Genomic DNA, 27,707 nt, shown 5'->3' on the forward strand with positions numbered 1-27,707 from the left:
AGAAACGAGTTTTACAATTCGCTGAGATTTTATTCCAGCATGACATTTATAAATTCGTGCGAACAGTTGATTGGGCCATTGAATTTTTATTTTCCACTGAATATCTTGATTACATTCAACAGTTACTCTACGCCCATTTTTAAACTGTGTATATTTTATGAAACAAGGATCGCGTCGTTATGGCTAGTAAACCTCTGCCATATCAGCGTCATCGATCACAAGATCATCGAGCATTTCTTCCAACGTAATTTGTGGGATGGTCGGGTCTATTTCGTCCGTATCCACTGGGATTTGCTTACTACTATCTCGGAATATATTTATATTCTGCCTCATCTCTGGGTCTTCTTCTAACTCGTCCAGGAACTCGTTGTACTCACTGTAAAGATTTTTTGATATAGCATTGAATTAACGCGTTTTGTGTACATATCAAAGACGTAGTTCGACCGTAACGAACCGAATACAATAAAATCAGGAAAAAAAAACCTACTTATTTTCGGTACTCATGCTGACAACTTCTTCAGCCAAATGCTTGAGCTTCCATATTCTGGCGCGGCGACGGGCAGATTTATCGTATCCGTAGAATTTCTTTACTATGATAACATCTGGGATGATATCTCGATTCAGTTTCTCAAAATGCATGTCATTTATGTTGCTGTCGCCTACAGCATACCTGAAATAACAATTTATTATGAACAATTTATCTACAATTCAAAATAGTACAGGGAAAAATATTTATTTGATTTTAATTGATGAAAAAAAGGCCAATTGTTAACTAAAATTAAGAACTAGGGGAACATACCCTAGCGCAGAATCCCCAGGTTTTAAAACATGCCCTAGATGGGTTCGTGTATGAATGGTGTTCTCATTTATTCCCAACTCCGAAGCTTTGACAATCCATACATCCGCTACAACGTGCTGTAAGATGGAGAAAGAAAAAATAAAGATAAGAACTAAGCGCGATTATAATTAAAATACGAATCCACGGAATCAATTGATTTCACCTTGTTAGAAACCGCACCTTGACCAGGGAAAATTTTTTTCTCACTATCTTTTATTGGTTCAATGTCCATTATTATATACTCCGTTAGCTGTTTTGGGTTACAAATGCTGTTGAATGGATATCGCCAATAAATGGTAGCATTAACTTCTGCAACTGTTGGAAATTTTTTGTCAGTCCAAAATGCTCTCGTTGAATGGCCAATATCAATTCTATTGCCAGGCACTTACTTTGTCCTGATGAAACATCCATCAGATGAAGGCAACTCGTTGTTCTGTAAACTAAACAGATCGGACTGATACCCCCTAAATGTTGAGTTAGTTTTTTGGGTAGACACACCAGGCTATCTTTCGAAATCGGCACAATTTCAACGCTGTAACAATAAAAAAAATGATAAAAACATTAGTTTTTCAAAAAAGTTATAGTTTTGAGATAATTTATGATTGATCATACCCTTACCTGTACGTAAATTTGTAGTTATAAATATTACTGTGAATATCATGAGAAATTAATTTTTTAGAATGTTGATATCTGCAGGGTAGAACTGCCGTGAGAAAATCGACCATCTTTCTAGCCGAACTTTCATTAGCATAGAAAAAGTCTAGCCCATCTAAACGAGAAAAATATTTCATTAATCGACATCATTTGGACAAATACTGAAACCAGCACGTGATAAAATAATATATTAGGATTCTATGTCCATACCGTGGATAGGCTTGATGCCTAACGTTTGATCATGGGCTTTGTGCTTTAGAATCAGCTGCTCTAAGTAAAAGAATGTTTTTTTATTGATTGCCTTTTGTCGAACTTGTACCTAAAAAAAACAGAACTATACCATTCCTGAAGAAAATAAGTGTACAGCAGTAATTCATAAATAATAACTGTTCTACAAAGAAATTCTTATTGAACAGTAAATATCAAACATACCGATGCACGCCAATAATCTTGAGCCTCACTGCGATGACAGTCATCGCACATCTGTCCACTCACTACATATTCCACAACAAATACTTGTTGCAAAACGGTACCTCCCATCACTTCGGCATGCACGGTCAATTTCACCTGATTTTAAATATTTGAATAAAGTATATGCGGTACCAAATAAACTAATCGATTAATGATTGGGCAGCAAATGTATACAATTGCACCTTGAGTCTCTTCGAATGGGGTTCTGTCCAAATGAATCCTGCATCTACTAATTTAACACGACTGAGTCCTTTCAATTTCTTCAAACACAGGGATAACAGCTCCCGAGATTCTAAAGCAGCTGGTATCCATTCTGCAGGAGGTTGCAAGTACCTGTTAAGCAATTTCATCCGTATCAATAGCAGCGGAACCTTCTTATCAACCTCTGCAACAGGTCTTCTTACCTCTCACATCCTTTGCAGAAATGCAAAGTTGCTTGCTTTGGAATTCCTTCGGTGATGTCAACCCTAGTTCGTAAGCATGCAACGCACATATTTGCTGGGTTCGGTGCTATCGGTACTCCACATTCGCAGCACAAGCTGAAAAATACATAACAAAACTTCAGTGTGAGTGGTTTTTTGGTTAAAATGATATTTCATCTACATACATTTGGGCCACAATATCCTTGTGGATATCTGCTTCCTCAATATATTCCATTGCTCCTATTGTCTTGTGGTTTTTATTTTCATAAAAATCATCCACGTAAATTACTTTTCTGGGAAAAATAATGTAAAAGTAGTTTAAAGACTCCAAATACAGGCGCACGTGTTGAAGAAGTTACCGTTGATTGAAGAATATAGGATCTTGTGTCTGCTTCCGTCAACGAAGTTACCCAAGAAGTTACTTTTGTTGTTAGAAGTTTGAATTTGTATTGCAGAGATGGCACGACATGACAAACAAACTAGTATGCTAGTTCATAGGATAGCCGTACAGTGTTTCGCAAACTGCATACCATCGACTCATACCGTTGTCGACATGTATAATAGGTGTAGGGCATTATGATTGTTTTTCTGTCTAGGTTCGCTTGCCGACAAGTAAACGTGAGCTGGCTATGAGTAGGGATGCCGCGCATCAAGAAACGCGAGCAAGGCGTCCTCACTTACGACGACTCTTTCAGATGAGCGTAAAATACCACTGTTTATAAACTAACAGGATAAAATAAGTGAGAAGTAATTTAACGATATCACCGATGGCTATAAAAGAAATACATGCATGTGCGTTGCGGAGTAACAGTGGAGTGTATTAATTTTAGTACTACAAGTATAGTGATAAAAGTAAATAGTGATTAAGAAGTGGTGTGTCGTAATGATTACTGCACACTTCGTTGCTGCTTTCTGTTACGTTTGTGTATTTCTATTCTACGACTACACGGATTAATAGTTGGAGATTCTTCATCGCTACTTTAATTTCATGGCAATGGTTTGCTGATAATTTCGGTTGCGATCCTCGATAAAGGATTAATCTGAAAACCCAAAACTGGCGATGACTGTGACTTCCGATGCTCGCGGTAGTTTTTCTTCAACTAAATTTAACCGCAAACAGTTATCCCGTGAGGTGATGCCATCAAACTTTCTCAGTGCGGGTGAAATAATACGCAAAGTACAACACATAATAGAGTGAAAAACTGCTATCGTGCGTCGATTACAACCGTTTGGATTACTTTTAAAACTTTGCTAACAAGCCCCATGGACCAACGCTTCGGGAATGGTGTTTTTATGTAAAGGTACATAAAAATGATTCTAATAAGTGTTATTTGATTAGTACGCGTTGGTGTTTTGGCTCCCCCTTCCCTCTTTCCCTTTCCTCCCCCGCCCCTTCATCCTCATTCCGACACCCCCTAAATCCCCCAAACCCGCCGCACACCTCTTCGGAGGCTCGTGGTCGCCGTTTATATCCCGTTTATTTTCCTAAATCCAACGATAGTAAACGAAGAGGTCAGGGAAGTTTGCGGTATTCGCGAGGTGATCGTGGATCGTGGGGGTGGAATAGTGGTGTGAGGTGAAGGAATTATTTCGATGGTTGGATAAGAACGTTCGTTTTAACGGACGTCCTAATGTTCCTATTTAATGTGAAGTCGACAGACCGCCTAGCGTAGTACAGCACGTCAGTGGCGATCAAAGCGCAAAGCGGCAGAAAAATGGCGTCGGATAACGAAGCCTCCTGCGTGAGTGACCCAAATTTCGCGGTAATTTGCTCGTTCCTTGAGTGTTTCGGTAAATCATGCGGCGTCGAGTATCCGGATATCGCGTTACTTCAAGAGATGGTTGAAAACGCGCAAGAAGGTGAGTCAGGTTTATGTAACGCGGGAATTTTATTAATGACTCGCAATTACTTCTATAAAATCTCTAACGTTTTATTTGCTTTCAAGTATACGTATTGAGCGTCTATGCCTAGGCATTTTACTGTTTTGGTCAGCTTTGTCTTTCCATAGTTCATCCCTTCATTCAAATTTTTTACTTCTACTTGGTTTTAACGCTCTGCGATAATTGTTAACCGCGAAAATTGCCGCCTGTATTGACAGATGGATTTTATTTGTTTCTTGTTTATTATTTTCTACCGTGCTGCCATCCTTCAATTTTCCATGGATCACACGTGATAAAATTCAGAACTAGAACGCAAGATAAGAAATTTGTTTCTATATTGTTATTACTTTTTGTTGGTTAAAACAATCGCAATTGCGTTCATTTAAACGTGATTCTAAGCACTGAGTTTGATTGTTGGAATCATTTATATCGCTTCTTGTTGTTTGTTATCAACGATAAGATCAACTGAAACATTTTTTCCCTTCCAAAGTTATCTGCTCTAGAATTTTAATACGAACAATACCTACTGACCGCTATACCTGATATTGTAGTGCCGCAGCAGCTGATAGATCTTCACGTCAAGCTATTAAGGAAAACTCGTAAGACTGTATCTGTGGAAAAATGGGAACGGGCTTTAGTGAAATTCTGCCACACATATTCTAACCAGGATGGATGGGAACTAGAGCGTTTTGGTTACAAGAAAGCTCGAATTGCAGTCAAATTACGCCTCTTGAAGGTATTTTGTTTATTGTTCAATTTATCTGAATTTTTAAACTCTGAGATTTAATTGCGACTGATTGATATAGGTTCTTCTGGAAGCGCAGTTTGATCTGAACCAGAGGTTCAAAAATGAAGTTAACAAGCTTGCTGCTAGTGAGTTACGAGTAGAACCACTGGGACGAGATAAATGTGGATTAGCTTACTGGTGCCAGCTGGATGAAGATTGTAACATAAGAGTTTATCGTGAAGATTTGGACGAAGAGAGCTGGCAGCTCGTTGCCAAGTAAGTTGAGCTATTCGTTTCTCAGTTAATAGATATCAGAGCATCATTTCACTCAGTCCAAGATGTGCATGGTATTGGAAAAGATGCGTCTCGTATGACTATTTTATATGCATTTCGATTGAGTCTGAATTATGTTTTCTCAACCAGGGACCGTGAGGGCGTAGTGAATTTAATAAGTACTTTGTCAAACGGAGAAGCGGGTGATATACCGCTCAACGAAGACAGCAATAGTCTTGAAATATCCGAAAAGCCAATAATTGATACTGGTCAAGTGACGAGCTCGCCAAGTCTTGAGGATGAAAATAGAGAGAATACTACAAATGGGGTGGACATAGCTTCAGTGAAAGCAAAGGAAAAACACGATGAAGATAGTCAGGGTGAAGAGGTTGGCGATGAGGATGACGATGAGGATGAAGAAGAGGGAGAGGAAGATGAGCAGGGAGAAGAGGAAGAAGAAGAAGAGGAGGCAGAGGTAGATGAAGATGATGAAGATGATGATGATGATGAAGCAGAAGACGAAGAAGGAGACGTTAGCAACGAAGAAAGTTCACAAGAAATTTCAGAAGAGGACTCTCAAGATGCGGAAGTTACTCCACCGGTACCTGTGACGAAAAAGAACGTGCAATTACAAGATCTTACAAAGCAGCCACAAGAACAAGTCATAGCTACAACACCGACATTACAAGCTTCCGATTCATTCGAACCTAAAATACCGAAAAATGCTGCGACATCCGAAGCTAATCATTCCAACGAACTTCGAGAAAAGATTCCATCCAAATCAGTGGTACCGGAATCAGCAGTGAAAAGTTTAGAAATGAAGCCTATTGAAACAACCGTGATAAAAACGTCTCCAATCAAAGTCGTTAGTATTGCAGATTTGACAAAACCAGTCGAGGAGAAAAAACTGGATGTTAAAGTTCCGTTTGGAATAACAGTGATACCTGTGACAAAACCAATTCCACGTGAAGATTTCAACGAAGCGAATAAACCTCGTGAAAATTTGCCCAGCAAAAGTAACATCTTCTTTCCATCAGGAGAACAAAAACAAACCCAGAATAAAGTTTCGTTGACACCGATCGACAAGCTAGCTGCGAACCGAATCAAGTTACATTCAGAAAAACCTAGTGGGACAAAATCCCTGGAGAGAATAGCCGAAAATCTAGCCAGGTCTAGCGGCATTCATGGAATTGTTACTAGCCCTGAAGAAGACCGGCAAATAAAAGATTATTTTCCTAGAGCCCAGAATGAAAAATCTGCTGTGTCTAGAAGCCAGAGAGGAATGGACTTATCCACGTCACCTAGGGGCTGGGAGAGCTTGGGAGATCGTCAGAGACCTGTAGATTTTTCTGGGATCGATTTATCCAGTCGCAAAACTGGTAAACTTACAGATATACCATCGCCTGGATACAGGCCTCAAGATTTTCAACACAGAGAGATGGATCTGAGCACACGGAAATCCAGTCGGCCAGATGTATCTGGTATACCCTTTGATGCCCGAACTACATCTCGTAGTCATGGAATGCCAGCTGATTTAAGCAAGCGACAAACTTTACCGCAGTTACCATTTACCAATTACGATCTACCACCAGCATATCGTGGCAGGTTATCGAGTGCAGATGAGCACCGGATGTCTAATTACAGCCTGCTTTCAGATCCAAGTAAATTGAATATGACTCGGATGGGTGCTGGTGGCACGAAACGACCATTAGAAGATGAAGATGTGCCACAAGATATAATAAAGCGAATTCATGCCGACGTAATACCGATCAGAGGAACCATTGACAAAAGGTCAATGCTTGGAAATAATTGGAAAGATGAAGTTGGTGAGGCGATCGAAGAACCAATTATGATGGTACAGGGTGAAGGTTCAGGAAGCGACTGTGACGCGGTTAATCCTGAAATTGGAGAAACCATTGAGGAACCTGTATTATATTTTTATGGTGAAGGACAGGGCTGTGAATGTGAAACAGGAAATCCAGGGGATGAAACACCAAAGGAAGAAAAAGATGGCAAGAGCTGCGACAATAAACCCACCAGTTCGTCAAGCCTTGATCAACCAGATAGCCAAACTTTGAGGGAAGGCAATGCAATGAATAAAGCTTTACTGGAATCTGAAGCAGAAAATCTGTCAAGCTCGCAGGCAATTCAGGATTATTCCGAACCTGCCACTAGTACAACTGAAGTTACCCAAACTTCCGAAACAGGTAAAGGTTCTTTGGAGTCTGATAAAACTAAATTTAAGCCGACGCTCGGAGTTCAAGTGTTCACCAAGTCTACCGGTAGTCCGGTGAAGAGGTTATCTAGATGGGATGTGGGAAGACCAGCAGAAGTATCTCATGTGGAACAAGATAGCCACAGTCTCCAAACTACGGTAGATTTTTCGAAAAAACAACTTTTCAATGATTCTTTGCATGATTGTAAAGGAAGCAAGAATGTCGAGCAGCCCCTAGCACAGGAGAGTACAAAAGAATCCATTGTAGCGTCGGAATGTCTGCTAACTAACTCAGATCATGAGGTTGGAGATTCAGAGTCAAGCAAACAAACAGAGAGCTGTGATATGACTTCATCTCGTACCTTTGAATTAGACAAACCCCAAGAATTGCCACCAGAATCTACTTCCTTAACGGTTGAGGAGCCATGCGGGCGTGACTCGTCAACGTCGATAGGTGCAGCACTCATCAAAGCCATCCTTCCTGGTTTGCTTGCTGTGCCGAGTGCAGATACTTCGACTGAGAGAGACAGTGCGGATGATACTTCAACAGTTCGGTCCACCGATCAAAAATCTTCCGATAATTCAGAACTTCCAGATAAAGAGGATGCTAGTGCTTCGCATGAGTCTCCACCAAGATTCTTTTTTGGTCCCAATTGCGTCTCGTATAATTTGAAAAAAGAGGAAGCTAAAGATGATGTAGGTGGTCCTGCAGAAAATACCACTGATTCCAAAATAACTGATTCAAAATCTGAAGCCCTACAAATGAGTCCTGTAGCTGATGACTCTCTTACAATGGATACGCAGCAGACAGAAAACGAGAACATTGCGAAGTTGGCAGATGACCTGGCCAAAACGGTTAATATAAAAAAACCAGTTGATCCTGATAAAGATAATTCTACAGTGCTGCCACCCAATGAGCAGCAAATTCCTGATAGACCGATTGTTTCTGAAGAAGTAATTAGCGAGTGTGCTTCTAAATCTATAGACTCTATACCAGTTTGTGGAACGTCTGAAGATCTAGCTGTTCCTGTGACTAAAAATGAATGTCAGGAAAACCCTGTAGATACAATCTCTGGAGGTGATGAAAATCTTGAGGAATCGCTTGATGTTACCGACGCTGAAGTTGTATCAACCACAAAAACCATAGATTCGACACCAGTAACTGAGAAGTTTGAAAAACTAGCAGTTTCTGAAATTGAAACGAATGTACCTGAAAGTGAAATTTTAGGGAGATCAGTTGAATTAGAACATGATAGTGTTTCTGTACTCGATAGCGGGCCAGACCAGGAGTCAAGTGAATGCATAGCTACCTCAGAAAGTGAAGTAAAGTCCACTGATGTACCAAAATTATCTGAAGCAGAAAGTGTTTCTAAGGAAATTGATTCCAATTCTACTCAAGCTGAAGATCACAAGACTTCCACTGGTTCTGTAGAAGTCCACCAGAAGCCTGAGGTTCTTGGAACAAGTACCGGTATCATTCAGAGTTCTTCAAGTGAACATGAAATTCTTGAGGAGTCCTCCGATTCTTTAATCGATGCTCAAGAATCCAATGATGTAGCTGACGCTTTACTTGAGGATGCAAGAGTTTCTGATTCTCCGATCGAAACTGAATCAGTTGAACAAGCAGCTGCGCAGTTAGAAATTGAAGATGCAGATCATCAGAAAAAAGAAGAGGAGCACCAATTAGATACTGAAGCAGACAGCCTAACTTTAAAAAAAAGTGAAAGTCCTGCTTCTCCAGGAACTGAAGCGGAAAATCGTACATGCTCGGACACAGAAATATTTGCCGGTGTCATTGACGCACCAACAAAAGCGGACCAACCGGATAAACTGGAAGTAGAAGAATCTAACGCAGAAAAATTGTTGGAACCTACAAGTGAAGCAGAGTTTTCTGATATTCCTGAATCCCAGGAACTTAATACATCCATCAACGAAGATGAATTGTTGAAATCTAGTTCCGATTCAGAGTACGACCAGAACAAGAAAATTCATGTGGAAGACGAAGAAGTACCAAGTGGCAGTTTAGAGGCAGTCAAACCACTCGTTGATACAGATAAAGAAATACATCCTAAAGAAATTATCGCAGACCGAGAGGGTGAGGACTCACCACAAGAAGAGGAAATACGAACTGATGATAAAACGTCCAATTTCAAGGGAGAAATACTTTTTCAAGAAAGTAAGGAGCAGGCTGAAGAAAGTTCTCCAGAACAACCTATTTCTTCTCTGAATCTAGCTGCTTCCTCTTCAGCAAATAACATATCAGAATCAGAAAATGTTTCCTCATTTACAAAAACTGCAGAACCTATTTCTGGTGTCTCGGAGGAAAGCAGAGGAGAACTATACTCGCTTTTGGATAATAGTGTAGGACATGAGCAATCACAAGATGCTGAATATGATGTAGTAAAACAGTCAAAGGAAGAAATTAGACTAACAGAAGACACTGCAGTCAACGAAATTTCAAATTTCGATCCCAATATCAACACCCCCACTGGCACAATTTTTTCAGAAGGCAAAGATTTAAAGCCTTCAACAGAGTATTCCTACAAAACATCTGCAGTAAAAGAGAGCGAAGACCCTGTATCGAAAAAAGAAGAGTTTCATTTCAGCCAAATAACACCAGCAGCTATTGTCGATACAAATATATCAAAGTCCCCAGAAAGAATCACGATTCAAAGCAGAAGTGAATCTAAACCATCTAACCTGACAGATATTGTTGATGACTATTGCAATCCAGCCTCAGAAAATCCAAGTTCCTCCGCAGATCAAGATTCTAATGAAGCTATGGTGATTGACGATAGGATGTATGATTCCAACGAATCGTCTAAAGATGCAACTAACGAAGAATCGACTCCAAACGAGCATGTAACAATGGATGGAGAGAGACAAGTCGTTGATTCTGTGGCTACTTCCCCTACCAGAAGTATCATTGTAGATTCGAAGCTACCAGCAGTTACTGAGAGTTCTGAAAAAAGTGATGCCGACCAAAAGTCTCATGGAAAAATCGGTAAATCTTCTTTCAATATACAGGATATATGTGACAATCTTGAACAGGAGCCTGCCACATCTTTGGCAGTTGATATTACAGATACAGATTCATTTAAGGCTGAAAAAAATGAAGATAAATGTCAGGATATAACTCGCGCCAAAATAGATTCAGTGGAGCTTGATAACGAGGATAAATCAGCATTGATAAAAGATGATTCACCCAAAGCACTAGAGTCTGAAATCGAGCCTGTCGATACATCTACAGTAGAATCCAAAGATGTTGAAACCGAGGATACCGTTGAAAATTTGACGCAGGATACAAGTGCTGAAGATAATAAATCACTGGTGGCTAATTATGATAGCAGCGATTGTGAAAGCGATGATGTTTTTGAAAATGACATTATTGATGTTAAATCTAATTCACAAGAGTCGAATGACGAGGGTATTAGCACATTATTATTGGAAAAAGAAGAACAAGATCCTTTTCTGGAAGTGGACAAAAGTGGGGTCAAAGTGGAAGCAAATACTGAAATTTCAGCAGGATTGAACGCCGGTTTTCTGAATTACAATCTTGAAAAGATGTCGGAATTAAAAATGCAAGTTAGCGATACAAAAATAAGAGAAGAAATAGTTGGAGGTGATTCGTCAAGGTTAAACATGTCTAATGAAAACGTCGACTCCACAGCTTCTGATGTACGAAACGAAACAATAGAGAACATTGCGAAATTAGCTGCATCTGGATCTGAGGAAACCAACAAACCAAAGAACTCGACTTTGCAGATAATTGAAGACATGGAAGAAGCCAAAGAAAACATCGCAATCGCAGGTGAATCATTTGATGTAAAACCGACTGCTACAGATGCGGAATTAACATCTAAGATCGACGCAACAGACGAGTATAAGAGAACAGATTCAGAAATCGGATCTTTGGAAAATGTTCACGAGACATATAGGAAACAGACTGAAGAAGACCATGCTTTACATTCAAAAATGGAAGAAACACGTAATGAAAAGTATATACAAGAAGATCCTGTTGAACTTACACTAAAAGATGCAAAGGAAACAAGTCGAATAGAACATAACGAAAGTTTTAGTACCAGTACAATATCAAATCTACACGAAAGGGAAGACTGTCTTGAAAATCAGCTATCAGAGAAAGAATTGAATGCAGTAGTGAATGCACATGAGACGGGCATCGTACCATTGCCGTTAACAATTGCTGCGAAACATTCTTTAGAACCAGATATGAAAAATGCTAAGAACATCAGCAAAACTAAAGATGAGCTTTTTGAGGAAGAACTTCCGATTGTTCACCATCCAAAAAGATTCAAAGAAGACTCTGGTGTCTCTTTATTAGCAGATGACAAGATAGATTTAAAATCAATACCTCGGTTTGGAAAAGATTTGGATGTAAAAGACGCCGGTGACATCACTGCTAGAACGGATCTGATGAATCATAGCATCGATTACGCTCTACCTGTGAGTTTAACAGATTCTAAGGAATCTGATGTCCTAAAAAACTGTTCTCGAAGTGCAAATCTAACTACAGTTCTGGATAAGACCGGCGATACTGTTCAAGACAATTTAAAGATCAGTGAAAGTTCCCCTCTTGGCGAAGAGAAGGTTCTCTTACCAAAAGATGAAACATTGCATACAGTCCCATTGTTTGCAGCGGATAAAATTGAAACAGGTAAAGCCGAATCCTATGTTACTAATGTTCTATCTACTACAGATACCACGGTAACCGATAATACCTCGGAAGTCGTAATGGATGAGTCTGAAATACTTGTGAATAAAAAATTAGAAGCTATTTCAGCTCCCGATAAGGACATCTTGTTATTAGAGCCCAAACCATTCAGTCACGAGCTGATCACGAATCTGAATGCTACTGTAAAAGAATCTGTCGACGATGTGCAAAAATTAATCGCCGTTCCACAGAATAGTTTAACAGAAATTATCACCACCCGTTTGGAAGAAATTAAGAAACCGGAAGTGGATATTTTGAACAGCGAATGCGGGGAGAAAATGCAAGTAGTAGATACCCTGTTGACGAAAAAAAGTGATGATACCAAAGGCGAAGATATTTCGATGATTCAAAGCATCGATCTCAAAGTCGACGAAATAGAATCTGATGATTCAATGGGGGCTGATAACGATGACGTATTTGGTAATCCTACTGAATTGGATCCTTTGGCAGACATTGAAGGAGAATTGCCCGCGAAAACTGTAGTAGCGGGTGATTCCGTTGCTGCATTAGGTATTCGAGTTAAGCCGGTCTCTGAGTTGGTCTACGAAGGATGGAAATTGGACGGGACAGAAACGCCAAAGGTCTCTCGGAAAAGACGCAACAGTAACCACGAATCAAACTCTGAGGACGTGGTAATGAAAGATGATGATGACGAGAGCGAAGGGACTGGCGGTAAAAGAATGAGATTGCGAGGAAAACGTATTCCAGATATGAACTTGCGTAGAACAGTTGAAGAAAAACGGCACGAAGCTGCAAGTTCTGATGAGGAGACTGTTAAAAAACCTACCGATGTCGTCGTAGAGGAATCCAAGGAAAGTGACAATCTGGTAGTGCTAGGCAATGTTGTAAATGATAAAAAAACCCGTGGCAGACCGAAAGGAAAAAGGAAGGTTAGAAGGACGATTCGGCTTCCTGGGCAAGGGGCAGTTCCTGCGGCAGACCCCAACCAGTCGTTAGCTCTGGATTCATCGTTAGCCACTGACCCATCTGCAGGAGTTCTGACTAGTCCAGCGGTCAGTGGTGACACGCCACAGAAGAAAAGAAAAAAGAGTACGTTTCCAATTATGTTCGATATAACGATTGATCAAATGAGTTTAATATTATCAGAAATCACTTGTAAATTTTTCTCCAGGGAATATGGTTCTGGGCTTGGAAATTGGAAGAGACATCGTCGATACCTCGCAGTCTGGAATTTTGCTGAATGAAACTCCTGTCCGGCAATCCAGGCGGATTGCACAAATCAAGATTAAGGAAGAAGCTGATAGAAGACGGATGGAAGAAGAAACCTTGTGCGAACTCAAAGAGAAGAAGGATCGTGATGTTCCAATCGACAAAAGGAAAAGGAAGAAGCAGAAGGTATTGAAATTTTTATGTTATATTGTCTTTTTTGCAGAAAGTACTGTAAAATTAGTAAAATATTTCAGATGTCGGTTTTCTATTTTAGTTATTCATTTTTTCATCATGCATGTCTATGCGGAATTTAATGGAAATAATTATTTAGGCTGAAAGTGAGGAAGAGATATCAAGCAAAGAAGTTGAAAAGGAATCTAAGTCTAAGAAAAAGCGTAAGAAGAAAAAAAAGAAAAAGAAAGCTTCCTCGTCTAAATTTGATGAGATGAATCCTTGGCGTAGTTCGTCTGGTTCCAACAGCGATGACGATGACGATCACGAGGAAGATGACGACGAAGAGGAAGAAATGGAAAGCGAAGGGTCTGTGCTTTTCAAAAGTGATCATGAATTTTCACCGGAAAGTGATCTCGAGAAAGACGAGGAGTCGGAACCTTTGAGGAGAGCAAGAACGGCGCAGAAAGGTAGTAACAAAATACTCCGTAACTCTTGTTGCCTTAAGATTTATTTAATTACTACTTGCTAACTAAAATATGTGAAATTTTATTGTGTCAGCGCAAAGTGATGTTGAGGAAGCTGATGACGAGTACGCATGCCAGAAATGTGGTAAAGCTGATCATCCCGAGTGGATTCTACTTTGCGATACATGTGATAAAGGTTGGCACTGTTCTTGTCTAAGACCTGCTCTCATGCTCATACCGGAAGGTGATTGGTTTTGCCCACCATGTCAGCATGTAAGTTTACCATTATTTCAACCTGCAATGATTTATTCGGTGATGTATTCGTGCAAAGGTCTTTATCGTGTATTTATATTTATCAGAATCTGTTGGTGGCGAAACTACAAGAAAATTTGAAGAAATATGATCAGTACACAAAGAGGCATGAAAACGAGATACTGCGGAAGAAAAGGCTAGCATTTGTGGGCATAAGTTTGGACAACGTTCTACACAAAAATGAGTCCCACAGATCCTCGAGAGCATCTAGCCAAGATTCTGATGGTAAATATATTTTTCAATTTAACTTTTATAACTGACAGAATTATCTTGGGAAGAGCGGATTTAGGACGTAACTGAATTTTTTTATGACTAGCGTTATTTATTGATTTTCCAAACGTCATAATAATTGTGAGTTCAAAAATGATCGTTGCAGACTCCTCGTCTTCAGCGTCATCCTCAAGTTCTGGTAGCTCTAGTAGCGAAGAAAGCGAACCAGTCTACCAACTTCGAGAAAGGCGATGTGCAAATACTTACAAGTTTAACGAATATGACGATATGATTAATGCTGCGATACAAGACGAGGTTGATGCCGTCCGTGGTGCTGGAAATCAAGGCAGGGGGAAGGACATCGCGACCATTGTGAATGCTGAGAAAGAGGAGGCACAAGTAAGTTTGTAAAATTGTAATCGATAACTCTCGTGCTTGGTCAGTTGGTCGCTTTTTGTAGGGTAGCTTTTCAGACTCATTTTAAAATCCACTTTTATCTTCTTTTACAGGCAGAGGCTCTGAAGAAGACTCAAGAAATGGAAGAAGACGAAGATGAGGATGGAAAGTTTGAGAAAGACAGTGACGAGGATTACAAGGCTGAAAAAGATGAGGAATTTGAGGAGGAAGAAGATGACGATGATTCACCTAAAATATCTATGAAGAAAAATCTTTCTCGGAAAAAACACCGTAAGCTCAACAGCTTAGACATTAGTAGCGAGGACGATCCTGAGAGTGACGAAGACTTCAAGGGATCCAGTTCTGAGGAAGAGGAAGATTTAGATGATCCGGGATCTTCTTCTGACGACAGCACTTTTGCTAGTTCAAGGAGACAAAAAGGTCGAAGAGGAGGAGCTCCGGTTAGGAGATCAACAAGAGCAAGAATGACACGATATGACGAAGATTTCAGTAAGTATTGATAATAAATGACGAGTATGTAGCGAAAGAGGGCTACCTTCGATCTGCTTTGTTTCAAAAAGTGCCTCATCGAGATTATCTGTGCTTTCAGTAAATGATGACAGCGACGATAGCGATCGTCCTAAAAGAAAGAAGTCTAAATCAGTCTGGGATGAATCGGAGAGCGAAGAGAGCGATAATTCTTGGAGGCAAAGGAAGAAGAGGTGAGTTTTTGCTGGAAGAATTTAATTTAAAAATTCGCTCATTGAAATGAATCTTCGAAATCTCACACATTTTGTTTTAGAAGTAAAACGGTGCCTACTCCTAAATCAAGAGCAGCGAATAAATCAAGACCCAAAAAGAAAAAGAAAAAGAAGCGTGTTATAGAATCCGATAATCAAAGTGAGAATGAAGAAGAACAAATGGAATCCACTCTAGAGAGAAACGAGCTCGAAGAATCGACGTTAGCTCAGGGAGCGTCAGCGGTGGAACCATCCGAAGGGACAGATGACGCGAAATTTACAATTCAGACTGGAAATGCCCTTGAAACAGTACAGACGACACAAGAGGATGAAGAGAAATTCAAAATTGAAAATCCTATCCTTGCAGTAGCCGAGAATGAACAATTAATCAAAAAGAAAAAGGTTAGAATGAACTATTGACGTTACTGCAATGAAATTCAATTAGTGCGAATCAGTTTTGCTCCATGTAATTTTTTTTCTTCAGGAAAGTACACCAAAAAGAAAGAAGACCCCACCTATCAGGCGAAAGGTACAGTTGTATATTTATTTTCATTGGAATATATTGTTTATATCAAAATTTGGTAATCACACGATTGAAGTTGAGGTTTCACATTGATCGTTTGACATGGTGTTATTTATTTAATTACAGATCGTTTACGGTGGACTTCAAGACAGTTATTCACAACAGGAAGAAGAAATACCAGGCCGTCGCACGAGGGGAAAGAAAATCAATTATCAAGAAGTTCTAGCTTCGGACAGCGAAGAGGTAATTATCATTGTCATTTTACCTCATTTGATTATCAATGAATTCTGGTTATGTTATTGTAGGAGTTGAAAAAAGCTCTGAAAAAAACCGAGGAGAGCGAAGATGAGTTCGTAGTTCACGAGGTGGAGGATTTGAATGAAGAAGTGGAGAAGGATTCCGACTCTGGTGAGATTTTTAATGACACACACGAATTAATTATAAAATTCGTACATAGCAAGCACGATTCTACGGGTTTTTTTTTTTCTCTCTTTGCAGGTGATATATACTCTCCTAAAAAAGATACTCCAAAAGGAAAATCAATGAAGGGTAAAAAACCGAGACAAAGTAAAAGCCCTGCTTCGAACTCAAAGTTAAGTGGGGATAACGAAACCCCAAAAGTGCGAAAAAAACCTGGCCCAAAACCTGGCAGCAAAAATAAACCGAGGCCACAGAAATTCACTCCACCCTTCAACCAGTCCAATCCCAGAAGCGGAGGGGAGGAGGGGGACGTGACCGAGGAAGGCTCCCTGGTTGGCATCGGTGCAGAAGAATTTGCTGAGCTCGACGAAGAGCAGCTCGATCAAATGATGATGGAGGATGAAGAATACGGCAAACGGCAGCTGGAGTTGGCGGCAATCGAGATTGCTAAAAAAAAGAAAGAGGAAAGGGAGGCTAAAAAATTGGAGAAGGCTCGTCTGAAGGCTCTGGAGATTTTGGCTGCTGAGCGCCAGAGGGATCCTAACGCCCCCGAAGGTACCGACGGGGAAGTACCTAAAAAAAAGAAACGTGGTCGGCGGAGTAAAGCTGAAATACTAGCTGAGCAAATGAGGAGAGACGGAGCACCAAATTTATCCATCGACTCATCTCCCAACGTAACAGCTATACTATCTCCGAGTATGAATCAAACACAAACTCCTACCATAGCTCCCGTCTTGTATCCCACCGTGACCACTCCCAATTTGCCAGCTAATTTGAATCCGAATTTGAATTCTTTTTTGAGCCCGAACGCCGGTCTTAATTTAGCGCCGAATCTAACCCCCACGATGGTTCCCAATCTGACGCCAATCACGACCCCCGAGACACAAAAAATTCCTGAAAGTCTCGTTCCAGTCGTCGCCGGACCAGATGTGCATCCTTTCGGTCCTGAGGGGATGCTTGTCAAACCGAAGAGGCGGGGACGCGGTAAGGGTAAGAAAACTCTAGCTCTAGAGGCTGCAAGGGCAGCGGAGGCTGCTGCTAAAGGCCTAGACCATGTCGCAGGATTTGGAACAGATTCAAATCCGGAAATGAAGTCTGACGATCCGAACGTTCTACCCACACCTGGCAGCAGCACATCCGGCTCAGCGCCATCAACACCGCCCGCTAGCATTGTCGGTGTGCAAGTAACGCCCTCGACGCAAAGTCAACCGCCGAACGTGCAGCCGGGACAAAGCTATCCGCCAATGTCGCCGGCCCAACAGCAACCCCAATCTTCCGTCATTACTCGGATGCTGCAGGCCCAGCCGGTCTCGGGTGGTCCGCAGTCGTTCGCGGCGGCCGCGGCGGCGATGGGCCACAAGTATTTCGGCGCGCCCAACGCGGGGGGCAACATCATGGGGGTTCCGAGGCCCGGCTTCGACCTGCAGCCCCGCGGGAGGATTCCGTCGCCGTACAGGCAGCCGGGACAGCCCGCGATGGCGCCTCACTTCGCCGCCGTGCGATCCGGCACGCCACCGATGAGGATGCGAGTCCCCGGATCCCAAATGTACCACACGGCTCACCATCCCATGGACCCCTCACCCTCTGGAGGCGGTCCGATCTCCATAAGCAGCGCGAGGGATCGCAGCTCGCCGCTCGGGCCCGGTCCGGGCCCCGCCATGATACCTCCTTCCGCCGGAAGCCCCTTGACCAAAGGCGGGCCCACACCCCCGCCTCCCCCGTACGCGAGGGGCGTACCTCCCATGGGACGTTTCCCGGACAGTTCGCCGATGGTCGGACCCAGGCACCAGATACCGCCGTTCGCGAATGCCTCCGGAACGAATCATAGCATGCAGCAACCCTCGCCACCGCCCAATAGAGCTCCAGGTAACTTTTCACCTTATCATCCCCCGCCCCCCCCGAATTATCATTACGGTGCTTACCCTCCCCCTCCCCCCATGACGACTGCCGACGACGCAGCTGCTTATCAGGGTTCTCCGTATCCCACGGAACATTTTTCCACCCCCGCCGAAAATCCGGCCCCCATACAGCCCGCGCCTCCCCCTCAGCCCCAGGCACCGCCGCATCCTCACCCCCATCCTCACCCCCACCCCCACCCGCACCCCCACCCCCATCCTCACCCACATCCAGGTGAACCCGGTGCCGGAGGGAACAAACAGTTCGACGAAGAAGGGACCGGGGAGTTTGGTGGCCTGGTGTCCTACTTCAGTAGCCAGAGAGAAGACGACCTTGACTCGTAGCACGAGTAAATCCTTGGCGAACCCTGAGCAGAGGTATTGACTAGTGAGAGTTTTAGATTCTCTACCCTGAAATAAAAGAGAAAACGACTCCCGCAAAGAGTATAAAAAAAATAAATTATCATTTGTTGGCGTGGCGATGAAAGGTTGACTTTAGATGATTTTGTAAAAATAACAGTTTACGGTGGATGTTATTGCGATACCGCATTCCCAGACAAATGGTATTTCAGAGTAGCTTGAATATTGATGTGAACCGGACGGAGAAAGAAAGGCAGTAGGAGAGGGTGGCCAAGGAGACATTATACTCGAAATGGTGCTGGTAAAAAAATGGAGAAAATTTAATCGGGCTTAGACTCGTGGTGAATAAAATTGAACTTGAAACGGGATGCAGTGCAGATTTAAATCGACGCCCCGATCTAGCAGCTCATTTACCGGGAAGCAGATCTGACGTGAGTTTTTAATAATTATCAACTGTTGACAGAGTCAAGAATTTACATATGTAGTAGTTTACTTCCCGTCACCCGTCTTGTCCTAGAGGAGAATAATATCTTTTACACCTAATTAATGAAATGAAAGAAACAAAACACAAAGTTTATTCAAGTAATAAGAGTGAAAATGAACTTTATTGTCTCGATGAGACGAATTATTGACAAATATGACTGGCTGTAGACGCCAGTTATTTATCCGGTATGTATATATGTAAATACGGCGAGTCTTTAGATTATATTATATATGTACTATACATTAAATAGTCAGGCAGAATAAAAACCTACCATAAAAGTAAACGAGTGCAAAGGGCACAAATGTAATATTTAAACGAAGAGAAATTTTTTTTTTTTTTTTGAGAAGAAAAAGAAACGATATCTGATTATATTGAATTAACAAATGGTGTGAAGACTACTACTTTAATTATTTATAAACGAAAGATAAATAATAATAATATTATTACTACTACTACTACTAATACTAATAATAATAATAATAATAATAATAATAATAATATTGATATAAAATTGAAAACAAAAAAAAATAAGAATATATGATAGGCAGTATATTGCATTTTACAAATTTTACTTTATAACTATATATGAGAGGATAACCAAACGAAGAAAAGAGGGGGAAAAAAAGAAAAGAAAAAAATTAACAAAACATATTAACTATAATAATTATACATAATACATAACATATTATGTGTCACTAGTGACATTGCGCAGCAGAAATCATATATCTGTTTAGTTATCACAAGTACACACATACCTAGTAATAATAGAAGTTACATGAATAAATGAAAGATATTACATTATTATAGAGTTAGCTGCTTGGGATAGTTTTTCTTTACTGATGAACGTTAAACGATCATATTTGGGCGGTCTCATACGATAATAATCATTGGCCGAACGTCGTTAATTTTATTATTTTTACACACATCGGACGTACCTTCATCATCGTAGTTTAACGTACAATCTGTTTTTTCTTCTTGCGATTTAATCTTCGATTCGTTAAGAAGCTGTTGATCGACGAATTACATTTCAAGAATACTGTGGATTCTTTATGTTTCTCTTATTTTCATTCGATTATTTTACATAATTAGGTCAACATTTCGATAGAATTGCGTAACAAATTGAATTGTAGACCAAGCAGCATCCCGTTAATCAACTACGATTTGAGCATAGACTCGGGTTCATTGATCGGATGCTTCAACAATAATAATTGCCATTCAATGTTACACTCTTCTCTTTAATGCATTTAAGAAAAAAGAAAAAAAAAGAAAATAATGTCTTCTTGATTTGTAATTCACATTAATAGTTGAAATTTTCTGAGATGATTTTGTTTTGGTATGGGTCTAAACCAAACATCATTATACTACATGTGTAGACTAAATACAAAAGAATTTTGTAATAAAACTCAATATATTGAAATAAAGTATATTATGTTCACTTTCCAAGACCGTTATGCCTCTAACACTGCAAATTATTACCGTTGACTTGAATTTTAGATCGCTTCTCGTTGGACGAACAAACAAATTGGAAAAAAAACGAATTCCATTTCCATTCTGGTATCTGTTTGGAGGATTTTTTCCCTCAGGATTCACCGAAATAAAAGGATTGCAGACCACAAACAAATGAGATACAGAGTAACAAAAGAATAATTTCGTTTATTTCAGATAGTGCTAGTATTTTACAAGTTGGATGTACTTTAATAACAGCAGCATTGCTGTTTTCTTTGAAAAATACTACGATCTAGCATAATCTTTGTTAAACTTAATAGTAATAAAAATATAATAGAACGCTGCTAAATTCCCAATCGCAGAGAAAACATCGTTTTTACATATCTAGAGTTCTATGTATCAAATTGAGAACTACAAAAATTTAAGAAGCAAAAAAAAGATATTGGGCATATTCTTTACAGTTATACGTAAAAAGTAACGTATGACGAAACAAGGAGGATGAAAAAAAAAATAATAAAATTCTTTCACTAAGAAACAATAAAAATAATTCTAAGCTCTTGGGAAAGTAGCAGCCGCCTCTTTCAAATCGCTTTTCTTCTTTACATGTAACTTCATTTCTCGTTTAGCGAGGTTTTCAAATTTTCGGACTTTTTTCATAGTCAAAGAATTATCATCGATTTGCTTTTGTAGTCTTTTCATTGCCTTCCCAATGCCAAGTCGATTCACTTCTTTTTTGTACTTGACAATATTTTTTTCAGCACGCTTTCTCAAGAATGGCAATGTATTGTGTTTTTCTTTCCTAGCTTTCCGTCTCTCTTCACGAATCTGTTTTTCTCGTTTAGTCAGCATTGCACGCTTCGCCTTAGCTGACTTATTCTTACGATTATTTTGAGCTCTCGAATCTACTTTGTTTGCGGGTAGCGTGTTATCAATACCTACGTAAAACTCTTGAGAAGATCCAGCTTGCCTGCCTCTAAAAAGTATCTTATTTGGCGAAGTATTCTGCACAGTATGAATAGTGTGGCTGTCTACAAAGGGGATGTTACTTGGAATGTTATTCAAGCTGATATCGTCCGCGAAACGGTATTCCGCATTCCGTTGAATGTTTTGATCTTTGCTGCGCGGCATGGGGGTTCTATAATCATGGTATCTATTAAATTCCGGTTGAAAATTATCGGGATTATTGGCCAAAGTATGCCTCGCAAAGCCCTCCCAATGGTTCTCTTGCAACCCATCCTGATAACGATTACCGGAGTTTTGAGGATGTAGGCGAAAACTAGGATGTGTTTGATAATATTCACTTTCCGGGTTAATGTAGTCGTGCATTGGCTCGTACGGATTCAGCGGTTGGTTTCGATTCATATTTCGGTTTATGTTATTGAAAGTTGCTGTCGGGATTTCCACTTGATTGTCTAAAGGGATAGCGAGACTTTGGGCAGGAGCAGCGGTATTTTTGTGAACGCCATTATTGCCACGCATTCTGGGTGAGTTAAGTCTCCTTGCATTTTTATTTTGAGAGTCATGGAAGTTAATTCCTTTCGTTCTTTGGTCTTTCATGTACTGATCGATTAAGCCTTTCAAATTATTCGGGGTGTAGGCTGCGAATACCTTGTTATAATGATGAACGATTGTGAGGTACTGTTGGCAAGGTACATTTTCATCTTGAATGTTTTTGAGATCTGTTAAAGCTGTTTTCAAATATTGATGACTTTCCCCCTCCTTCTGCAAAATCATATTTAGCCTGCACTGCAATCTGGCCAATTGATCCACAGTTTTTATTCGCTTTACATGTGACTTACATTTAACGCCGGCTTTACGGTTTAGGTCTATAGAGCGCAATCTATTTTTCAGCGATAGTAAAGTCTTGTATAATTCAGAAGGTTTCCCCAAATCTTGTTCTATTTCCAGCAGTTTTGCTGTCAATGATTTAATGAGTCTCACTCTTTTTTTAGGTATAACCCGGGACATGAATCTGTTACGTTCGTTTGGTCGCCATTGCGCGAAATCCTTAATGGTTTGCACCAAAGCAGCACCCATTCCTGGAGCAGCTGTGATGATCAGAACATATGTGCCATTGGTATAATGTCGGAAATCTAATTTCGCGAGATACTCTCGGACGAGGAGGTCCAAAAATTTCATGGGCCTATCGGAATTGGAATAAACTGCGTAATCTGGAGCGGTCAGATTATATTCAGAGGGACAGAAGTCTTTCGTTTTCTCATGAGTGAATTCCGGGGATTGAACGATAAAAAATTCTCCCGTTTCCGAACGCGTATTTTCCTGGTCTTTGCCCCGTTCCTTGATTTTACTGGTATTTTCATCAGTACTTTGAACTGGAGTTTCCGAATTTCCATCTTCTTCCAGAGTTTTATCGGATGTCTTGTTTTTCTTAGCTCTTTTTCTTTTACTCGGTGAATCCTCATTATCAGCGACAAATCCCTCGTCTTCTGCTTCTTCGGTTACACCTCTTTTCTGAGTACGGATCGTTGAATCGACATTTTCAAGAATCATATCTTGCGCGTAAGCTGGTCCTGAAGTATAATTCGTTACGTACGCTGGAGTTGGTGAATATTTCGACCAACGGTAGTCCTTACAGGTCGTTGAATCGTGCCCACGTCTTGCACAATTACAACAGCTGAGTTGTTTCCTAGGTTTCATTACCAGTGACGGATCTTGTTGCGTTTTTAGATTCTCCTCACTCGTCTGCAATGACACATACGACAAATTTTATAACTTCCACGATACAATGTGACTAAATATATTCGTCTTACGATGTGATGGTATCGTCGCCAAAGGTCGGGACAAATGTCTGCCGAGTGTCCAATTGACTGGCAGATAGTGCACCGCGCTGTCTTACATCTTGTACAGTATTCCGTGTAGGTAACCTGTTTCGTTCCACACTGCATGCGAATTAATTTATAGTTTAATGTTCATGGTATAGATCGGTGTGTATAGCGGATGAATTATTGCTGTATCTACGTACCCCGAGACACATTGTATGAGGACATGACAGTTTGTGATGACCTCGAACCCCACACATGTAACACGCCGGAAGTTTTCTCTCTTCTGAACATTCAGACATCCTGTGACCTTGACGTTTACAATTTTTGCATTTGAGATGTGACCAGTACCTTCTCCTATTTTGATGGGCAAGTAAGTCCTCGTTCGACAAAGTCCAATATTGAGGATCCTCTGTTTGTTAAATATTTTATGAATCACTGTGGATATCGATACAATTGTTTTGTTTACGCAACAAAGTAAAGTAGATCAAACTTACTTGGCATGTTTCTTCTGATGGCGTCTAAGTCAAAGTTTTCACGCCCCCAAGATTCGTTGTAATAATTTATCATTTCTTCGGTCATAGGTTGAAAGAAATCATCCAAAGCTCTACTTTGTGGATTTCCCTCCCTCGTCCCACTTTCATTAGAAGGTATAACCCGTGAAGAACCTGAAACGGCTGATTCATTGGAGGTTTTGGTTTTTTTAGGACTAGGACCTTTCGATCGTTTTTCCACGTCTACGACAGATCTCTTTTTACTTTCCAACGATTTCAACGACTTGGTTTGTCCTTTATCTTTGGCTTTAGTTGAACCTTGAGGACTTTGAACTTCGGTTGCATTAATTATTAACGTATCTGGACTCAATTCAGTAGCATTTTCTGTCAAGCGATTTTTTCTCAGAGGTACTTCTGACGCAGTTTCCAGCCTTTGCTGCTCAGTAACTACAGGAACTTCTGACGTAGCGTTCTCACTTGTTTGATCTGGACTCATGGGTGAGTCTCGCATAAATCGTGCATTATCAATGTCCGCATCTTTGTCTATGGTGCAAATACTACTCAGTTGATCATTTGCATTACAGATAACTTGAGACAATCTGTCATTGCTACTAAGGACTTGAGTAGGAGTATCTTGCTCTATTAAGCTTTGGGTCGCGATAGCCTGGCTTGTATACGGGATTAGGGTTACGTCGTTATTGCCATCCGATGTAGGATTATCTGGACTGCGAGTTCTTGGACTAGGCCTTGTCTTCTTTTGGTTTGTAGATTTCTTTTCTCTGTGATTACGTGGTTCGGCATCGGGTTTAGTTTGATCATGCATTGATTTTGCTAGAGCAATTCTGTAAGTTTCGACCAATTTCTCAGGTGATATGTTCGAACTAGTTTCATCATGGAATGATGGTGGACTCTCGGAATCTTCCAAATCAATTGTAGGAGGTGCAGGTTTAGGTGGCACAGGAACTTCAAAGATAGAATCTTCCGAATCATCGAGACTTATTACAGAACTGAAACTTTTGCTCATAGAAGGAGGTCTGTCATCGTTTTTGCGGGATATAATTTCTGTATTCCGAGACTTCGTAGAACTCTGCGAGCTCTCCCCAATGAGAGAATCTGGACACGAGAAATCACTCAAGAGAACAAGATCTTCATTTGATATTCCCGTGGACTGTTTGCTCTGTTTGTGGGCAGTGCTCCTTGGTGGTTTATGAGCCATCATACATACACTTTTATTTGTCATGGGCTGGTGATTTTCACACCGTTCTTCAGGTTTTATACTCGCTGATTCATCCGAACTAGTTGTTTGGGAGCAACTTGAAGCTTCAGACAGAGTCAGCCATGTCTCTAATTGCTTGTAGTCTGCTGCATCTGATATATCTTTCGATTCTTTTTCATAACATCCATTTTCTAACAAACTAATTCCACCGTCATGCGTAACTGTAAGATAGAATCTTTGTATGAGTACCATATTATTGAAAAAAATTCTATGACAGATCATTATTGTCGAAACAAAATGATGTTTATCCCTGTATAAGCTGAATGGCAATTTTGACAAAGTTTAAAGATTCAGTCGACAAGTACTTACCGCAATCGGTTGAATGAATACTCTCGTCACTACTCCACCAATTTTTGGGTTTATACCCACGTACGAACTTGTTCTCTCTATTTCTTCTTTGTTGCCTAACGTTTTTAGTGTGACAACCGTCAGGCTGATGAGTAGGGAAAGCAGAGAGGTTTTCTTCACTATTATAGAGATCCGTATTGCTAATTACTTCCCTGTAAGTGTCGACCACCTCATTAACAGGTTTGTTGCTCTGGGAAACAGAGGTTGAGACTTTGTCGGATTGACTTATATCTGATAAACTCTCTTTCCAATCATTCAGTGGAAGTACATTTCGAACGAAGGATTCTCTGCCACCGAACGACTCATGCGATTGTATAACTCCAATGCCAGAACGGGAAGTTATATTTGTCTGCAAACGAGCGTCAGGATTCGGATGGATATTTTTTGATGAGTCAGTATTGTCTTTCAAAGAAGAATTGTTGGCGTCAGGAGATTCTGGGCTGTCGAATACATGGTCAGCAGAATGGTATATTGCAGAGAAGAGTTCGTCCTCGACAGTCCTGGAAATGTCGGTCTCGTCTGTATTAAATTCTACAGAAGCAGCTTCCTAAAAAATCTTCAATTAGAACTTTAGAATTTTACGGGTTATGTAACGGAACTCCTAACACCACAGCTGAATAACTAAAATTTATCTAACCGCTAAAATCACCTTATCATCGCCATCCATGCTCAATGTTTATTTTGCAATATTCGTTAGCGTTAAACTAATACATTGGACCGATACTATGAGCGAATATATTTTAATGAGTTTAATAACAAGAAAAACGGATTTCAGACTTGAAACGTGATTTACGAAAAGGCACGTGCTTCTGGCATGTTTCAGCCATTTGGCGATGCGGCGTTGACTGAAGATCAGGGATCAGGCCTGCTGAAGATGTGTGTAAATTCGCGCCACCCTAGGTGAAAACTGCTCTGGTAAGAAAAAGAATAAACATCTCGATAAGTTCGTGACATCTCCAATGAGACGAATCGAAAGAATTAGAACATTTCCATGAATTCGATTCGTAGTTTGATTTTGTGAACAGATTTGTATCCTTGAGATCAGAATCCTTAGGACTGCTGCACGGCCTGCACGGTTACGATGTTTTCATCTCTTCCCTATTCTATCTGAATGTTTTTAATTCTTTCAAATTAACTAATGTCTAGCAATATGCAGCTCAAGTTCCAACACATCAGATTTTTTCCTAATTTCTTTGTCATTGTTTCCTCATTTTCTCGAATTCTGTCCATTTTTTTTTTTAATTATTTTACTAGGCTCCGCCTACTATTTTTTAAGCCACGCCCCTCCGAAAAAAATCACCGATACGAGCGCTGTCGCACAGAATTGCTAAAAACTATTTCTGCGATGCGCACTTGTTTGAATTTTGTTTATAATTGAAAAATAGTTTGCAAAGATTTCGTGCAATAGCAATACCGTCGATAATTTTTGAATTTTCATAAATGCTCATTTTCCAATAAGCTTAAAGCGGGGCTTAGTGAAAAATTGAATTATTTATGATGAATTGCAGTAAATTCAATATGCTCGATATCATTTGCGCAAGTGTTTCCAAACTTAATTTTACGCGAAAACTCGATATTCGTGATAGGTATTAGAACATATTTTTTTCTTTTAATGGTATCAGGACATTTGACGTTCCATGATTTCAACAGTCGGACCGACTCGCCAAAGGGGACTAGCATGATGACATCGCACTCACTGATGGGCACTTCATTACCTTCTACAGAAAGTGCATTCATGTACTCTGGTCTTCGATTCGGTATTTGATTATTGAACATAATTGTATGGCCGATAATAATATATCTATGTAACAAGTATCGACGTACGAAAGAGTAACAATGTCTTAGAGTTCTGTGTTTATTAGAATTACTGTAGCGATATTGCAATTGTAAAATGGATATGTTGAATGATGTAAGAACGTTTTGAATATAGTAATATATATTTCGATAGAGCCATTGTTGAATGTATACAACTTGCATAATTCATCAATAAACCACCAGCTGA

At 40.3% G+C, this 27,707-nt stretch overlaps 3 protein-coding genes across 9 annotated transcripts; 1 reads left to right on the top strand and 2 right to left on the bottom strand.

The window, feature by feature from the left end:
* Positions 1–9: 9 nt before the first annotated feature.
* LOC105686705 (60S ribosomal export protein NMD3) lies at positions 10–2,789 on the bottom strand. The gene is made up of 11 exons (XM_012401822.3): positions 2,571–2,789; positions 2,368–2,502; positions 2,146–2,296; positions 1,925–2,059; positions 1,703–1,811; positions 1,457–1,607; positions 1,228–1,370; positions 1,002–1,153; positions 800–915; positions 488–670; positions 10–376 (listed from the first exon to the last, which is right to left on the bottom strand). The coding sequence occupies exons 1-11, from the start codon at positions 2,618–2,620 to the stop codon at positions 184–186; spliced, it is 1,518 nt and encodes a 505-aa protein (XP_012257245.1). The 5' UTR covers positions 2,621–2,789; the 3' UTR covers positions 10–183.
* A 222-nt stretch (positions 2,790–3,011) lies between these two features.
* On the top strand, positions 3,012–27,654 carry LOC105688189 (titin). 5 transcript variants are annotated; one of them, XR_007279270.1, is made up of 18 exons: positions 3,013–4,245; positions 4,818–5,002; positions 5,073–5,269; positions 5,417–13,263; positions 13,346–13,569; positions 13,715–14,024; positions 14,116–14,294; positions 14,381–14,558; positions 14,710–14,942; positions 15,053–15,449; positions 15,550–15,661; positions 15,742–16,081; positions 16,164–16,208; positions 16,329–16,445; positions 16,508–16,610; positions 16,701–18,488; positions 26,529–26,620; positions 27,322–27,654. XR_007279270.1 is itself a non-coding variant. In XM_012404421.3 (17 exons), the coding sequence occupies exons 1-17, from the start codon at positions 4,101–4,103 to the stop codon at positions 18,860–18,862; spliced, it is 12,702 nt and encodes a 4,233-aa protein (XP_012259844.2). In that variant the 5' UTR covers positions 3,012–4,100; the 3' UTR covers positions 18,863–20,796. The 5 variants fall into 5 exon arrangements, 3 of the variants coding, with proteins under 3 accessions (XP_012259844.2, XP_048513941.1, XP_012259758.2); XR_007279271.1 differs by having other exon boundaries at positions 27,328–27,654; XM_012404421.3 differs by lacking the exons at positions 26,529–26,620; positions 27,322–27,654 and having other exon boundaries at positions 3,012–4,245; positions 16,701–17,612; positions 17,685–20,796.
* LOC105693595 lies at positions 20,988–26,957 on the bottom strand. 3 transcript variants are annotated; one of them, XM_012413629.3, is made up of 6 exons: positions 26,343–26,957; positions 25,667–26,252; positions 24,085–25,518; positions 23,791–23,999; positions 23,579–23,707; positions 20,988–23,510 (listed from the first exon to the last, which is right to left on the bottom strand). In XM_012413629.3, exons 1-6 carry the CDS (start codon positions 26,370–26,372, stop codon positions 21,357–21,359), a joined length of 4,542 nt encoding a protein of 1,513 aa, XP_012269052.2. In that variant the 5' UTR covers positions 26,373–26,957; the 3' UTR covers positions 20,988–21,356. The 3 variants fall into 3 exon arrangements, with proteins under 3 accessions (XP_012269052.2, XP_012269067.2, XP_012269060.2); XM_012413644.3 differs by having other exon boundaries at positions 25,667–26,205; positions 26,355–26,956; XM_012413637.3 differs by having other exon boundaries at positions 26,355–26,956.
* Positions 27,655–27,707: the final 53 nt, after the last annotated feature.

Source organism: Athalia rosae, chromosome 7 (assembly GCF_917208135.1).
Source record: "Athalia rosae chromosome 7, iyAthRosa1.1, whole genome shotgun sequence".
NCBI lineage: Eukaryota > Metazoa > Arthropoda > Insecta > Hymenoptera > Athaliidae > Athalia > Athalia rosae.

Bases quoted from the DNA above. Each gene is read 5' to 3' on its own strand.
- LOC105686705 (XM_012401822.3), bottom strand. From the start codon at position 2,620: ATGGAATATATTGAGGAAGCAGATATCCACAAGGATATTGTGGCCCAA. The intron at 1,371-1,456 runs GTAAGGGTATGA...TTATTGTTACAG, and splicing joins AACTACAAATTTACGTACAG to CGTTGAAATTGTGCCGATTT. The intron at 1,154-1,227 runs GTAAGTGCCTGG...AATTTCCAACAG, and splicing joins GGATGTTTCATCAGGACAAA to TTGCAGAAGTTAATGCTACC.
- LOC105688189 (XM_012404335.3), top strand. From the start codon at position 4,101: ATGGCGTCGGATAACGAAGCCTCCTGCGTGAGTGACCCAAATTTCGCG. The intron at 4,246-4,817 runs GTGAGTCAGGTT...CTGATATTGTAG, and splicing joins GGTTGAAAACGCGCAAGAAG to TGCCGCAGCAGCTGATAGAT. The intron at 5,003-5,072 runs GTATTTTGTTTA...TGATTGATATAG, and splicing joins TCAAATTACGCCTCTTGAAG to GTTCTTCTGGAAGCGCAGTT.
- LOC105693595 (XM_012413629.3), bottom strand. From the start codon at position 26,372: ATGGATGGCGATGATAAGGTGATTTTAGCG. The intron at 24,000-24,084 runs GTAAGTTTGATC...TTTAACAAACAG, and splicing joins CATCAGAAGAAACATGCCAA to AGGATCCTCAATATTGGACT. The intron at 23,511-23,578 runs GTAAGACGAATA...GTGTCATTGCAG, and splicing joins GGCGACGATACCATCACATC to ACGAGTGAGGAGAATCTAAA.